The sequence below is a fragment of the Sycon ciliatum genome, chromosome 11, assembly GCF_964019385.1.
Source record: "Sycon ciliatum chromosome 11, ocSycCili1.1, whole genome shotgun sequence".
NCBI classification, from domain to species: Eukaryota; Metazoa; Porifera; class Calcarea; order Leucosolenida; family Sycettidae; genus Sycon; species Sycon ciliatum.
In genome coordinates this window covers 23,717,630-23,733,580 of record NC_088653.1, presented here as the reverse complement: position 1 = coordinate 23,733,580, position 15,951 = coordinate 23,717,630, and the positions used below count along the sequence as shown (strand labels likewise).

General features: G+C 45.8%; 1 protein-coding gene across 1 annotated transcript; it reads right to left on the bottom strand.

The window, feature by feature from the left end:
- Positions 1–11,846: 11,846 nt before the first annotated feature.
- LOC135827198 (uncharacterized) lies at positions 11,847–15,951 on the bottom strand. Its single transcript, XM_065339725.1, has 7 exons — positions 15,842–15,951; positions 15,254–15,749; positions 14,445–14,981; positions 13,930–14,232; positions 13,087–13,734; positions 12,784–13,008; positions 11,847–12,635 (listed from the first exon to the last, which is right to left on the bottom strand). The coding sequence occupies exons 1-7, from the start codon at positions 15,949–15,951 to the stop codon at positions 11,847–11,849; spliced, it is 3,108 nt and encodes a 1,035-aa protein (XP_065195797.1).

The following is a 15,951-nucleotide window of genomic DNA, read 5'->3' as shown; positions in this document are numbered from 1 at the left end:
TTTTCACGTGTTTTGCAGGATTGTAGCCAAGGGTGAATACCATGATCATGAGCGAAGGTCTCTGAGAACTCATGTCTGAAGGCTGGTCATGTTGGCCCAACGATGACTTTCATTGCCTGTAAGTAGGAATGTACGAGCGGGTTCTGGGCCAGGGGGCGCCCGGGTCCCAAAAAATGGGGTATTATTGAAAAATGGGGTACTAATAGTACCCCATTTTTGCGGTGAAAATTATTTTTGGCCCGGTTTTTTTGCGGATAAAAATATGTGCCAGGGGGTGCCCCTACCTCAAAAAAAAAGGGGGTATTATTGAAAATATGTATTGGGGTGTTATGCTCTACCCTAAACAATAAGGTAATATGGTGTCATGATTATGTAAGTATAAAAGGTGTGTTCTTGAATGATGATCCAGTCAGTTTCAAGTTGTTGTGGTGCAGTGAAAATGGATTCTGAATTTGAGATCCTGTATGCTTATGTTCGTTCAAAGAAGCAATGTGCGCTGGAGGAAAAGAAGAAGAAGAAGAAGAAGGAGATAGAGGAAAGTGAAGAAGTGTGTTATCATCGTGAAGAACAAGTTGAGCATGCTGGTCATAGAGTTTGTTCTCAGTGTGGATTGGTAATGGCTGACATTTACATGCCCGAGGTAAAGTGGAGAGAGCGTTGTACTAGCATAAAGACCTACACGGATTCCGATCGCATTCAAGGTGTGAATCGTCATCTTGTACATTTTCTCAACAAGATCGACTTCACTTTACCGCATGCACAGTTTCACCCTGTTCAAGAGGCACTGCAAGCAATGAAGAAGTCCAGCAGCTATAAAAGCATGAACTATGCAATAGCATTATCGTGTATACTTCATGAGGATCATGATGCAGTGCGCACACTGCGTTCTTCTTTACCGCGCAGTAATGTATCATGGTTGAGAAGCAGCCGCATTACACAACCTCTTCCATCATGTTTTCCACTGATGTTTCTTCTACATCTCATGGAACACATCAAGGGTCCTCTGTCCGCTAGACAGCTGAACACTCTGAAAGTTAATTTGTCCTTGATGTCACCTGCAGACCTGTCCATGATGCATCTTCTAATAGATGCCTATTGTTGGCATGACTACAGTCTGGATTATTTAGTAGATCACGTGACCTCTCTCCCACCTGATCTTGCCAACATACTCTATCAATTTACCAAGACTGCAGTACGTCATCGATGTTAGCAATGCGTTGGAGATTTACACTCTCGGGAACCTGTTCTGAGACATGGTCGAGACACGTTCAGTCATGACCGAGACATGTTCCGACAGGTCAAGTGCAAGTCGTGCTGTGATTGGTTAAATCTTATCATCTGCTCACCGTGTCCTCTGATTGGTTGATTCTTGAACAATTTCACCGTGTTCTCCAAGGTCGTCACCTCCCATAGGATGTTATTTCAAACTCGGCGGCGGTCAAAAGGGTATATATGTGCAAGCACAGTCCTCCATTCACTCACAACTGCCTTTGTTGTTTCGTTGCTCAAGCCTTCTCTCTCTCTCTCTCTCTCCCTCTGGATCTCTCTGGATCTCTCGTGACTGATATCATGATGGCCACTGATGCTGTTGTTGCTGGTGAAGATGTTGTGGACTGTTTGGGTATTGACCCGTTCGCTATCAAGACGATAAAGAAACCCGGTCTCTACAAGCGACGTGCTAGCCGTAATCCGAATCTGGAGCCTCTGCCTAAGATCAAGATGCCATCTCCTCGTCCTACCATACTACCAGGTGTCGCCACCATTATTACGGATGGGGCAGCAGAGTGTGTTCAAGCAATGTACAGCAAGACCGCCCACGACTATCATGTTGCTCCTGGCACCGATTTCTACTATACGCGCGGTGATTTACCGGGCATGCTTGTCAATGGCACGGTATGTGAAGGACGCTTTGGTCAACTTAAGCTGTACGTCCAGGCTTCACAAGACGATCTCATTCAATTCTTCCTGAAGACCTCAACACCTTTGAGACGTGCCGTGAGATCTCCACATATCAACAGGATACGGAGTAACATCTTCCCTGCAATGTACCAAGGGAAGAGTGTGACTGCTTTGTATCTCAAGCCAACCAAGGGTGTGCCCAACTTCCCGATGAACGAAGAGTGTCAGCTCTATCTGCATCCTTCCACTATATCTTTCAACAGGGAGAAGTGCGAATTCAAGGCATGGCTTTCGGCAATCCCCCTGATGTTTGTAGACTCACGGTTTTGTGAAAGGGATCACGACACCGTGCAAGACCTTCCCGAGGCTGAATTGACTCGACTGGTGATTGCATTCCTCAAGAAGTGGAGCACTGCTGACAACGTGACTGCTGACATTGCGTTTGACACAACGGTGGCGGCGGCAGCGTCTCTCCCTGACACCCTACCGGACAATTCACTGGACTTGAATCTGCTAAATGCTTAGTCTATCTTACCACATTGATTGATCAGAAAGACTTTATATCCTAACCCTTTTTTTTTTTTTTTTTTTTTTTTTTCATGATCTCTCACTCTCTCTCTCTCTCTCTCTCTCTCTCTCTCTCTCTTGCTAACATATCATCGCTTCATTAGATTACCACTAGCACACATGAGTATCATAATGATTTATTTGAGAAAGAAAATATTTCCTATCATAATTAGAACAGTGTGTGTGTGTGTGTGTGTGTGTGTGTGAAGATGGCGTACTGGGCTACGCATTTCCATAGGAGTGATGGGGAGGAGACTTCCCTCAAGCACATGCAAAGCATGCGGAATGATATTACCGAAATACAATCAGTTGTGGGGAACGATGACACCGAAAACACCTTGGTTCATGATGTGGAGAAACTGAAAGAGGTGAAAGCCGATGAGAGCAAAGTGGAAGATGTGGAAAACAGATCTACGCGCTACACAGATCAAGCCATAGCAGCTGATGAGCTGCACGTGAAAACAGATGGATCCGTGTCCATGGATGCTAACCTCGACATGAATGAGCATTCCATCTGTAATTTGGCGTACGATGATAGTTCTTTGACATGTGCTGTCCCTGCCGGTTGGGTCAAGAATGAAATCCAACAAGCATCATCGAGATTGCAAACTGGTATGGACACTGTGCGCAAGATGAAAGGACCTCGTGGTGATCGGGGATTGGGATGGCTTAGCGGAGGTGGCATGCCACTGAACTCTGTAGGGAGAAATGGTGACTTCTATCTCGATGCAACCACGCTCATCGTGTACAAGAAATTCAGCTCGAAATGGATGGCTTTCGGTCGGCTTCATGGATCAAGAGGTGAAGCTGGTCCACGTGGAGAACGTGGATTGATCGGTCCTGAAGGCGAGACTGGACCTAGAGGAGCTGATGGGCAAGGTGGTGAACGCGGTCAAAAAGGTGATCAAGGAATACCTGGTCCAGAAGGTCCCAGAGGTGAAGTTGGACCACGTGGAGAACGTGGATTGGTCGGGCCTGAAGGTGAGATTGGACCTAGAGGAGAAGATGGACAAGACGGCCCACAAGGTGAACGTGGTGTGCAAGGTGATCAAGGAACCACAGGTCCCATGGGTCCCCAAGGAACCATCGGTCCAACCGGTCCTCCAGGAAACAGAGGTCCCGTGGGCCCCCAAGGAATCGTCGGCCCCATAGGTCCTCCAGGAACCAGAGGTCCCGTGGGTCCGCAATCAAATCAGAACCTATCCGATCCGTTTCATCTACTACCTCTCATTCGGAGAAACGCCTACCTCTACATATACTCTCATCCTAGCAGATTTGAATCCGTCACCAGGGTGAGCAGAAACAGATACAGAGGGGGAAATCTCGTTGACATGAAGGACAAGAGAATCAACGTGAACAGCATCGACATGTTCCGAGACGATCACTTCTACCTCAACATTACACAACCCAGCCAAGTTTCCATTAGAGAACGATTCGTCAATCTGTTTCACGACAACATGTCTTTTGCAATGTTCCAAGTAATTCAAGTGGACGCACCTGACCCTAGAAACATGGCATTGAAGGCATTCGATATCGATACTGTCGGAAATTTCAGCTTGGATAGTTTGTACGTGTTGTTCACTGCCACCCACATAAGTGGCAACTACTTCACGCGTCCCGGCCATTCATCATTCAACATACCCGTTTCGTCTGTAGTCAGCCAATTATCGGCGGCTTTGGATAAACCTGTGTCGAGCATGACGGATCTCTTGGGTACAAAGTGTGTCATAAGTTACGCTCGGAATTCAGAAGGCCTATTCACTCTATACGTAAACTCCATTTTGATACATTCCAACTTAGACACTGTCCCATTTTCCAGAACCAATGGAATCGAAGATTGCAATTATAGCATTGGTGGTACTCAATTCTTCAACGGCACTTCATCAAAGTTGTTCTGTCATTTGCACTTTGCAGAGAGTTTATCTTCTCATACAATCCAGCGTATCCACACAGAACTCATGGCACACTACGATATATGAAAGTGCTACTTTGATTGTACATAATATATAGCACACATGCTACACTACATTCTTGAGATGAAAATGAAAAATAAAACCTATCTATAGTGAGTGTCATCACAACACCAGAATGTCTGTGATATTGACAGTGGCGAACAACACGTCGGGCGTGAGCAGGGGATTGCACAAACCGAACTTTACTCTAAATGTGAAGGAGCTCGATACGCGTGATAAAGTCCTGCATGTTGAATCGGCTCAGTTTGAAGTACACTTTGAGAACATAGACGAGGCAACGAACAAACTCTATGTGGTACATGGTGTAGAAGAAGAAGAAGAAGAAGAGGATAGACTTTCCATCAAGACGGGAACATACAGCGATGTAGACGATTTGGTGTCTATTATCAATACCACTCTGAAACGAGCAGGACACGGAGACATTGTGTTTTCCTACTCTCGTCACACCAGCCGCATAAGTGTCTCGGTACCCAGGAATAAACGGTGCTTGTTGAAGAAGGACTCACCCGCATTGGTGCTGGGTGTGGGCACTATTCTCAAGCCATACACGATCGAGGGATCTCACACGTTCCCGTTCGCTGTGGATCTGACGAAAGGCAGAAGACTTGTCCTGCTCTACACCGACCTCATTGGACCTGCTGTGGAGTACGAAGACAATACTGATTCGAGGGTGCTGAAGACTTTTCTTATTCAAACCCTCAACGGTTTGAATAACTACGTGTTCGGGAAAGAAGACAAACGACTGCTGCTTCCACACGAAAACGTGACTAGCATTTCGTTCTGGTTGAAATTCAACACCGGTGAACACATTACTTCCGGATATCCCGTCTACCTTGATCTTCGGATCACCAACACAACTACTTAGATGGATCTTCCAGATGTTCGTGTCCGTCACGTGCGTGACATGGTGGAGGATATAGCAAAACGAAAGAAATTGGAGAGCGAAAAGGTGCGTTGCCGGGAGAAGTACGTAATTTACAACACTGCAATCTTGTCCTTTCTCATACTCATTCAAACCATTCTCAATATCCTTCAAGGGAGTGGTGTTGTATCTGGAGAACATCGCATTCGAATCATCGCCATCAGTAGCACGATTATCGGTGTGATCATGGCATGCATTGGTAAACACGTTCTCGACACCAAACGTCAGCTTGTCAAGTGTATTGAACAACTGCAGCAGATGGAGAGAGCTGAAGACTCGTTCATGTTGGAATTGGGCATTACTCTGGAAGATGGGAAGCTCACTAACGAGGAGCATCAACGATTGATATCGATGATGAACGACTTTCGCAAGACACTGGATATTGGATCTTTGAAAAAAATTCACCCCTATTATAATGTGACTCGCAAGAATGGCACAGGAGATATACTCACCACAAGCTCCGGAGTCCTTCACGGGACTCCTGACCAACACGAAGATCGTTCAGAAGAACATCCTCGACAGGACGGAGAAGAAACTCTCGTTGCTTGAGGGTAGACGCGGAGTACGACTCTTTTCCACAGCAGATCGATCACCACCATCCCTGAACAATGAACTAGACATCTCGTCGCCGAATTTCATTGCTCTGGGGGAGAGCTATTTCATCGTGAAAATGCGCTATAGTGTCAAAAACAATCTCAATAACCAGCCTGGAGACTACACGCGATGGGTGTGCACCACGTCACCAGCCTTTTCGTGGTTCAAGAACATTCGAGTGGAGATCAACGGAACAGAGGTCACGCAATCGAGTAAAGTTGCCGACATGCAAATGGTTCAGCACATCCTCAGTCTAATGGAAAGCAGCAGCGAACGCCTTCAGTACGTGGACTCGGATCTCTACGGTCTACAGAAACTGGATCCGCAAAGAGCATTGAGAGGTGTGGATTTAACGCCCTATCAACTTGGTGTGAAGCGTAAGCATGGCTATGCCTTCGAAACAAACGCTGCAAACGCTAATGCAGCACAAGCACCGGATTTCGTCGATGATTTCACACTCAGGCGTGCACCCACCGTCGAGCTTGTCACCAACGAAGGCTTCTCCAACACGGTTCAGGAAAATGCACTTCGTGCAGCTGTTGGACGGTTTCAGTACAAGCTGAGACCCTTCCTACCGTTTTTCAATCAGGACGATGCTTGGTTACCCCCGGGTACACAGGTGAAGCTTCGCTTTGATCTGCCACAATCCGAGCTTTCCAGATACATCATGCTTAGCGATCAAGGCGGTGGTGCCAACAGTGCTCTGAGCGTCGGTGATATTGAGATCGATCTACTCCAATTGGACTTTGTGTACACTACCTATCGCATGGAACCCAATCTCACCGATCGTGTACGCCTTCCCAAACAACTCTATTTCCACACGTGGTGCCCTCGTCTCATACAAAAGAGCATTTCAGATGATGCTGGTACACTGGAACTGCTTCACAATGCGGACATTCCACGCAGGATGATCCTGTTCTTCACAGATTTGACTCATGGTACACAGCCAGCATTGGCTGGAGGCCAAGCATCGCATTCTTCGAACAGACTGGCCATGATTCATGCAAATCTCAGTCAACTTCGTGTCACTGTCAACGACCAGACGCTCTTTGACAACCCGCTCAAGTTCCAGTGGGATGTGAGTCGTAATACTGAAGGGCAATACTTCTACGATTACAACAAATCCTCCTACCTGCGTGGCTACAATCTGGTTCAAGACTTTTTCGGCAAGACGTATGGAACGCAAATCCCCATCACCGCTGCAGATTACTGCAATCACTACTTTATGGTGCCTATCAACTTGAATCTGGATCGGACCACAGACAATCCAAGATCGAGAGGAAATCTGTCCATCGACTATCAATTTAGCGACGTGACAAACGCCCCCGTGAGGAGACCTAGCGAAAATGGTGCCTCGATCAAAGTCAACCTTCTCTGCATGGACAAGTACTTGTACACCATGAGCAAAGATGAAGGTATCAAAGCCGAAGTTGTATGAATTAATTCCGACCTAGTAGTAAAAGGGCATCATGGAAGGTGGTGACCTGGAGACCAGACATCGTGTCTACGGTGGTGATTTGAAAACATCGAGTCGACAACACGGTGGATTCTTCTGGAAAAAGAGCTTCTGGAAAAACCTAATCGGTGCTGGACCGGATGAGATGGAAAAGCAGATGGCGGAACCCACGACAAAACAAGATGCAATGCAACGCGGTGGACTTGGACCCCTGGCTGCCATGGCAGGAATGACACTTCTTCCCATGCTTTTGGGGAGAGGAGAGTCCGGAGACATTGTGGAAGCGCAAATGAAAACAGCTTACAACCCTGCCATGCACCGAGGAGGTCTAGCCATTCCACCAGGATTAGCCGCCAAGGCCATACCACTCCTGACGAATCTGGCTGCTCCCTTGGCCATGGGTACCATGGCATCACTGGGTGACAACGTAATGGATAAAATATTCGGCAGAGGAGTAAGGAAGGGAAGCTCAGCAGGTGCCATGAAGCGCACTAAAAGTCGTCGTCGTCGGCATGCACCGAAGAAGATTCGTCAACGAGCATCTCGAAAAACCAAGAAACCAGCTCGTCAAGTTCGCTCCAAAGGCCGCAGGGCACGAGGAATAAAGAAACAAGGAAGGGCCTTGTTCAAAAAACTAGGACATCGTGCCCTCGACGAAGCTTCATCGTTCCTGTCTGCACCTCGTAGATCCCTAACCCGTCCTGAAACTCCATTTGCTCAAAAAATTCGACAGAACATTAACAGTGCAGGACCGTCTTCTATGAGTTCCGCTCACATCGGTCCATCCTACAACATCTGATCATGGACTTTATCTCGCTCCTTGGACAGGAAATCGGGAGGAAGAAAAAGACTAGTCCCGTAAGGAACGACGATGTTCCGACCACGGCCACTGCTCGACACGGGCTGCACATTCCTGGTCTTCAGTTCGAGTCTAAGGATTGGTTCACGGAAATCATTCCTGCTCTGAAATCCTGGGGTCAAAACGTATTGTTTCTGGGACAGAGCAACATGGGTAAATCCTACTTTCTCATCAAGCTCCTGAAACGCGTGCAACCTGAGCGTATAGTTGTCATCTCCAACACGCCGGCCGATCAGTATCGTCTCCCAAGCCTCAAATCCTTCAAGCATTACAGCACCATGCCCGAGTGTATCGAAGACATGGATCTCCAGCCTAACACCTATGTGATCATTGATGACATCAGAGTGATGGGTTTGAAGCACGGCAGTCAAAGAGAGTGTCTCTACAAGTTCTTCACCATGTACAGTCATCATCATAAGTTGAACGTGTTCTTTCTCTCTCAGAGCTTTGATAACATTAAAGACATGAAGATCAATGCAAACTTTATGTATCTATTTCGCTTCACTGATAAAAGCAATATCAAGCGTTATCTCAATACTCTGTTTGGTGGTCTGTGCACGAAGTCATCCATTATCTTTAGATTGTATGAGAAGTTATTGGCGGTGTGTCGCAGACCTATCCTAACCATTGATTGCTCTTCTAATCAGTACTACACGTATTGCGAAGACACTGCATTAAAGGTGACTTTTGAATAAAAACCTCGTTGATGTGCGTGTTTAGCCGAAAAGTTAGCCGAAAAGTTAGCCGAAAAGTTAGCCGAAAAGTTAGCCGAAAAGTTAGCCGAAAAGTTAGCCGAAAAGTTAGCCGAAAAGTTAGCCGAAAAGTTAGCCGAAACATTGAAAAAAAATTCCAATCATGAATAAGAATGGAGCATCTTACGGTGAAATTCTCAAATGGGCTACCGAGCAGTATACAGAGGGTGGGGTCCAGAAAGGGATCCTTCTCGATACCCAAGCGTAAAAGGTTGCAAACCTTGCAGTTTATGTCGAAACATCCTCAACACATCCTCAAGAAGAGAGTAAATTCGTGGGAAGTTCTCGGTATACCACCACTCATGCGGCAAAAAGGAGGTAATAACTACAATACCTACTTGAAAAGCGTCAAGAAAGTTCTTTCCCAAGTGCCAGATCACAGTTTGAGCACCTCCACCCTGTTGGAACTGCAAGCTGATCCGCGAGTAAAGCGTCTATATGACGCCCACTTCAAAAACAATCCCGATCACATCAGTTACCCGTCTGTGAGAAATGTGATTGCATCCAACATACTCAACTATGATTCCACTACCGATCAAGTTCGCGATTCCGTTGCAGATGTCAGGAAGAAGAGAAAGGCACCTTTAACATCAGTGCCTTTCAATCTATTACAAGACCACGAATTTGACCGATGGATCCTACAAATCCTGGACAGTTTCCTCCGACATACAAATATACCGGCAACCTTTTTGAAGAGCAACTATTTCACAAGCCGATCACAACTGCTGCAACTCTACGATGAAGATCGACTGAGGTTCAGGAGTCGGGTGGAAGCGGCTGCGGATGCCCTGAAGACACAGACGATGAACGACTACACTACTCTGGTCAACGAGACGAATCGCATCTACATGTCCAGGTACCCATTTGCAACCATAGCGGGTGCGGTGGGAATCCACAAACATGTCGATGGATTCCTTCGATCAGAACGAAAGATTCATGAACTAGCCACCCTAGTGCTAGCTGTACCAGGATCGCAGCTCAAGTTTCAAGATCTCAACGATATGACTTCTACGTATGGTAGAACAACTGAAGCAAAATTGATCCATCCCGAGCATTTCATGATCAGAGCACAAAAGGTGATGGTGGACGATGCATCATTCATTCAAGAGGTTCTGAAGGATAAAAGCAGGATCACTCGTATCATCAAGGATATCCTGAGTGGACGTTCAATGTGATCACGTGCGCGAAAATTTTCAGGCTATGATCAAGAATGGACTACCCTCTCAGCAGTGCCGACATCAAAGGAAGATTGAATGGTGTTGGAGGGTTCGTGGGGTGTACAAGTTACGACCTCTTACCACCCTTGAACAATGGAGACTTTTGTATCGTCAACACCGACAACGTTCTACCGGTGTACGATGCACCGGAAGGTGGACATCATTGGTTGACCGTGTGTCGCGAGCAAAACGTGATCCTGGTTTTTGACAGTTTCGGACGCAGTCTATACACTATGGAGCAAGATTACACTGAACCTGCACTGTGCGATTTCTTTAAAGAAGCCTATGCAGACTGTAAGATCATCACCAACACCCAAGCCGTTCAAGACAGAAGCACAGCAGTATGTGGATGGTATGCCATATTGATGGGAAAGCTATTTTCCAAATATGGTCTGGATGAAGCACTTCGAACTTTCCGAAGAGTCTTCGATGAGGATGAAAAGCTGGAAAACGATCAACTGGTTCTCAGTTTAGGTGTCTTGCGAGGTGGTGGAGCCTTGTGGGATACGAAAGTGCAAAAAGCACTTCATGATGGAAGACAGAAGAAGAAGTCGCAGTCCACACCATTCCACACGCAACTGGCTAACGAATTGCACAAACCCAGACGAGTGCATTTCAAAAGACGCAAGGTGAAGAGCAGGTCTGTGGATCACATCTGGAGTGCCGATCTAGTGGATATGCAACGGTTTGCCCGAAGCAACAAGAACTACAAATTCCTGCTGACCGTCATCGATCTGTACAGTCGCTATGCCTGGGCAGTACCCCTGAAAACCAAAACTGGCTCTGCTGTCAGGGATGCATTCGACATGATCCTGAAAACATCGAACAGGGTACCACAAAAACTATGGGTAGACGAAGGCAAGGAGTTCTACAATGCAACAATGAAGCAATGGGTCAAGGATCACAACATCATCATGTACAGCACCCACAACGAAGGAAAAGCCGTGGTGGTGGAACGCTTCAATAGAACACTGAAAGGCAGAATGTGGCGCCATTTCACGGAGAAAGCTACGACACAGTATCTTGACGTCCTTCCTCAGCTTATGGTCAAGTACAACAGCTCGAAACATCGCAGTATCGGCATGAGTCCCACGAAAGCTTCTCTTGATGGAAAACCAAAAGATGCAGACGTACACTCGAAGCAATCACCAGCAAAATTCAAAGTGGGTGATGATGTGCGTTTGGCTGTAGCTAAACGTCATTTCGAGAAAGGGTACACGCCCAACTGGACAGAGGAAGTGTTCGTGGTAAACGATGTCCTACCCACTGTACCCCACACCTATCGTGTTCAAGACCTGATGGGAGAAGTCATTCAAGGACAGTTCTATGGAGCTGAGCTACAACATGCCAGACACACAGGATTGAGATTCGATAAGGTGTTGAAATACAACAAGAACAGTCGGCTCGTCAAATGGAGGGGTTATCAAGACGAAAAATTCCATACCTGGTTAACAAAGAAGGATGTGAATGATCTCAAAAAGTATTAGCATTTCATATGTACAATGTAGCTCATGCTTTGGATTAACGTGAATATTATGAATCGCATAGTATTTACAATGTATTTCATGAGAAGATATGACATATGCTCTAGTATGTGTGGAAATCCCTCAGTGCTTTGGAATATCCTTGTGTCCGAATGCCAGGGTGTTGATACCATCCTCCAGAATGTAACGCTTACTGTCGAATCCACAGAGGGCAATCTTGCGTAGCTCCTCTCCGTGAATGCAATGTCGTCGACTTCGAAGAACATTCATTGTTCGCTTCAGCTGAGACTCCTCGACGAGACATGTTCGATAATCATCGACGGTTATGGTGTTTTTCAACACGCTTCTCTGCACACCTTTGGCACGCTTGCCATTGTCGTCGTTGTCTTCACAGCGGTATGCGTACATCTTGCTCCGCAAACCAATGAACTCCTTGATGGGTTTGCCACCTAGTTCGTCCTTGAACTTCCCTACCACCTTCTTGTTGACCGTGCTGTACAGGTGGTGGGATGGTGAATAGTTGGATGTGTCATAGGCTGTTATGTTGTTTGACATATCGGTGTACAGATCATCCGTTTGAATATGTACGATCAGACTATCAGTATCAGTGTAGAGCAAACGTACATTTTGTCCATAGCGGGGTAGGAGAACTTCATAGTAAAAGGAATACATCAAGTGCTTCGACAGATCGAGGATGGCTGTACCCACATAAATGGGTTTATTGAGAGTCACCTTTGTCTTGGCAAACTCGATTGCTATCAGATCGTTCTCAAAGGCTACACTGCGGATGTACGAAGGTTTGTTGATGCTTTTCTGGAGACGTGGTTTTTCATCCTGTTCACGAATGAGCTTGATGTTTACTCTGTTTCGAACGTTTTCCATGGTCTTGCCATATACAGCATTGTTCATCAACTACGATAAACAGGCATACAAAGAAAAGACAAGAAAAACAACAATAAGAAAACTGTTATCTTCAGGTCATTCACACTTCCAGTACATACTAGATCCCACACTATCGCTAAATACACACACACACACACACATGATGTGGAGTACCCACCTTATAGAAGTCTTTCTCGAAATCAGAAGTTGATAGCTTTCTCAGGTCAGTATTAGTGTCGATGTATGGCTTCATCCATGGGTGTTGTGTGAAGGAGAGCACACGATGCACATCTGTAATCTCCACACCCAAGGACACATACTGCTGCAAGTTTCTGTAGTGCAGAACATAGTGCTCTTTCGGTAGTAGATTTGGTACCAGTTTCTTCGCTTCCAAACCGGTCACCTACAAGAGTACAGTATAGATATACACAAACCTTAGAAGATTAATACAAGCATATCCACCAGATAGACCATGACTTACCATTAGTTTCTCTGCCATGTGGGTCTGATATGGAGAAAGCATATCTCGTGTCACCTTCATCTGCTCAGGAGCCAACGGATAATCATTCATCATGTCATGCACACCATCTGGAATCCTTAAATCGCACTCCACCATGTATCCCGTCGAAGAGTCCATTGGATGATCGAGTACCGTCTCCAGAAGATCATCCGTCACTGCTTCAAAGCAGAAGTCCGACACGGGCAAGGGTTGAGACATGGCCCATCCATATAGATTGTTCGCATCTAAATATTGGATGAAGCTTGACGGCTCGTCTGGATTGTATTCCGATAGATATCTGTTGTTGGCGGTGGCGTGTCTAGCGGACACCATGCTTATGCCACCTCTTTTGCCATGCTCAATGAAGTTGAACATGTCAATGTCGGAAATGAGATGAAGGGACACCTTCGTCATTTTCAGCAGCGAATCCCAGGCAAATCCCGGTAAGGTGAGGTAATTAGCGGGATCCAATCCATAGGTTGCGTGAGCAGTTCTTCTGAAGTTTTCGAAAACGTCAGCCAACAGCAGCACATCAGTCTCCAGGTAGAGGTCGTGATAGTCTCCTAGATCTTCACAGTCAAACACAGTCCATACTGTTTGCGCATAGGCATAGTCTTCATCACTGATACCCTAGGGAATAGAAAATGTACACCAAAAAGAAAAACAAATCAACGAACTTATTTTAGTAGTTCGCCCACACAATCAATTATTTAGTATGAAGCTGCAGGAAGCGTTCAAACACATTTTGTCTTATTTTAGTACTTCGAAGTAAGGTGGTGAAAAAAGAAAGAGAGAAAGATCTACTATATCTGTCACACTACTCACCGTGTTCGTTAGCGTTGAGTGGAATGCATCCTTGGGTGGTAGACGCGTTTCTTCGAATTGGTCGTACGACCCCATATATTCATACGGGTAGACACCCTTTCGTGTCAACAGTTTGCGTTCATCCTCGTCTGGAAATCGTGCGGATAGAAGGGCGAATGCATCTGGTGGTGTAGCCGAAACCAACCGGTCTAGGGAGGTGTTCAAGAATGCCAGGCTGTCGATGAACTGGAACTGTCTCCATCCGAATGTGACATATTTTTCACTGTTGATGGGAATCACTTTGATAGCACCGAGACGCTTGGTCTGAGAAGAAAGAAAAAGAGGAGACACAGTTTTAAGGTGCAGCTGTAAAGATGAATATCAATCATATAAACGTGAATATGAGTACCAACATAGTAATGATCTTCCTTCTTAGAAAAACATCATGATCCACGCACACGCACACACGCACACGCACACACACACACACACACACACACACACACACACACACACACCACGCATATGTAACGTACCCGTTCTTGTCCTTTCTCGTTCACATACGTAATCTCATCAATGGACGTTCTCCCAATGGCAGATATGATGTGATGAGAATCGTATCCCTTCAAGTTATGAAAGATCACAGGAATCTTGATCTTGAACGGCTCAATCCGCATGTTCAGGTTACAATGGTTGTGTGCTGCACCACGATAAGCACCGGTGATGTGACAGTGGTCACGTACACGATCGCTACCCAACGCTTCACCACAGATCCAACAGGAGACTACCGTTTCAAATTCACGTTGCTGACTTTCTGAAATGATCATTTGACCAGCATTACATGCTAGAAGCTCATCACGGATAATCTCCTCCTCTTGCTCAAGTGACAGCAGAAAACAGAACATAGAATCTTCTCCACGGTAGAAGAAACGGTTCGTGACGACGCCATCAGATCGTACTACAATGTACGAACAGGAACAGGCTACATGCTTGTTCTTTTGGAATGTCGAATGACCGATTTTATTGTCAGCGGACAGAGGTTCTATGAAAGCCTCACAATCGGCATAGATCACCTGCATTTGAGAGAGAGAGAGAGAGAGAAGTAGGAATAGCAGCAGGGACAACACCGAGTAAAACAGCGGAAAAGACAGATAGAGAATTAGGAATAGCTGCAGAGACAACACCGAGTAAAACAGCAGAAAGGTGAACAATCAGAGTCAAGAAACATGTGCAGGAAAGAAAAGAAAAGAAAAAAAAAAAAAAAAAAAAAAAAAAAAAAAAAAAAAAAAAAAAAAAAAAAAAAACAGACCACAGTGTGTTCACCTTGATTAAATGTTCTACTTACAAATGGGGCTTGAAGCTGCTTGTTCACATTCCTGAACATCACTCTATCACCAGCCTTTGGCATCTTCACCGTGGCTTCAGGATGTTCACTGCAGTACATCATATGATTATTCAATGCCTTCTCCGTGACGTGTGTTGAGAGACATCTGAAGCAGACGAAATGTGCTCGACGTGCTCCAGTAGCAACAAGACGACTGAATGATTTTATCCACACCCAGTGCTGCACCTCCACGTCATTGCGTTCGTCTTGGATGAGCAATACATTGATGGCGGTCTGCGGATGCTGAGAAATTCTTAACGGATATATGACTTTCTCTTCATATCCGAAGACGTTGATGTAAAGACCGTCGTTCAGTCTTTCGATGACTGGTATGTCTTCCAGTTTTGCTGGAAACTCGATGCCGCTCACATCCACAGTATCCGCATGTTCTGCGTACGACGATTGACGACATGGATGAGACTTGTCTGCCGAAAATTTAGCAGCCAGTATTGACCATCTAAAGTACGGATGACATAAGACATGGACAGGCGGTATACAGTTCAATCCATACACCGTATCACCACACTGAAACCCCACTGCTATACTTACAGTAAACACTTGTTGTCAGTGTTCTGCACGTTAACAATGGCCTTCTTCGACTTCAACTCCGGTGGCAAGGGGATGTACGAACTTCCTCCAAGTACACAGTAGCGTGACAT

Excerpts from the sequence above, each read along its gene's own strand:
- LOC135827198 (XM_065339725.1), bottom strand. The coding sequence starts at position 15,951 with ATGTCACGCTACTGTGTACTTGGAGGAAGTTCGTACATCCCCTTGCCA. Across the intron at positions 14,233-14,444 it reads ACGAGAAAGGACAAGAACGG|ACCAAGCGTCTCGGTGCTAT; the intron begins GTACGTTACATA and ends CTTTCTTCTCAG. Across the intron at positions 13,009-13,086 it reads ACATGGCAGAGAAACTAATG|GTGACCGGTTTGGAAGCGAA; the intron begins GTAAGTCATGGT and ends GTACTCTTGTAG.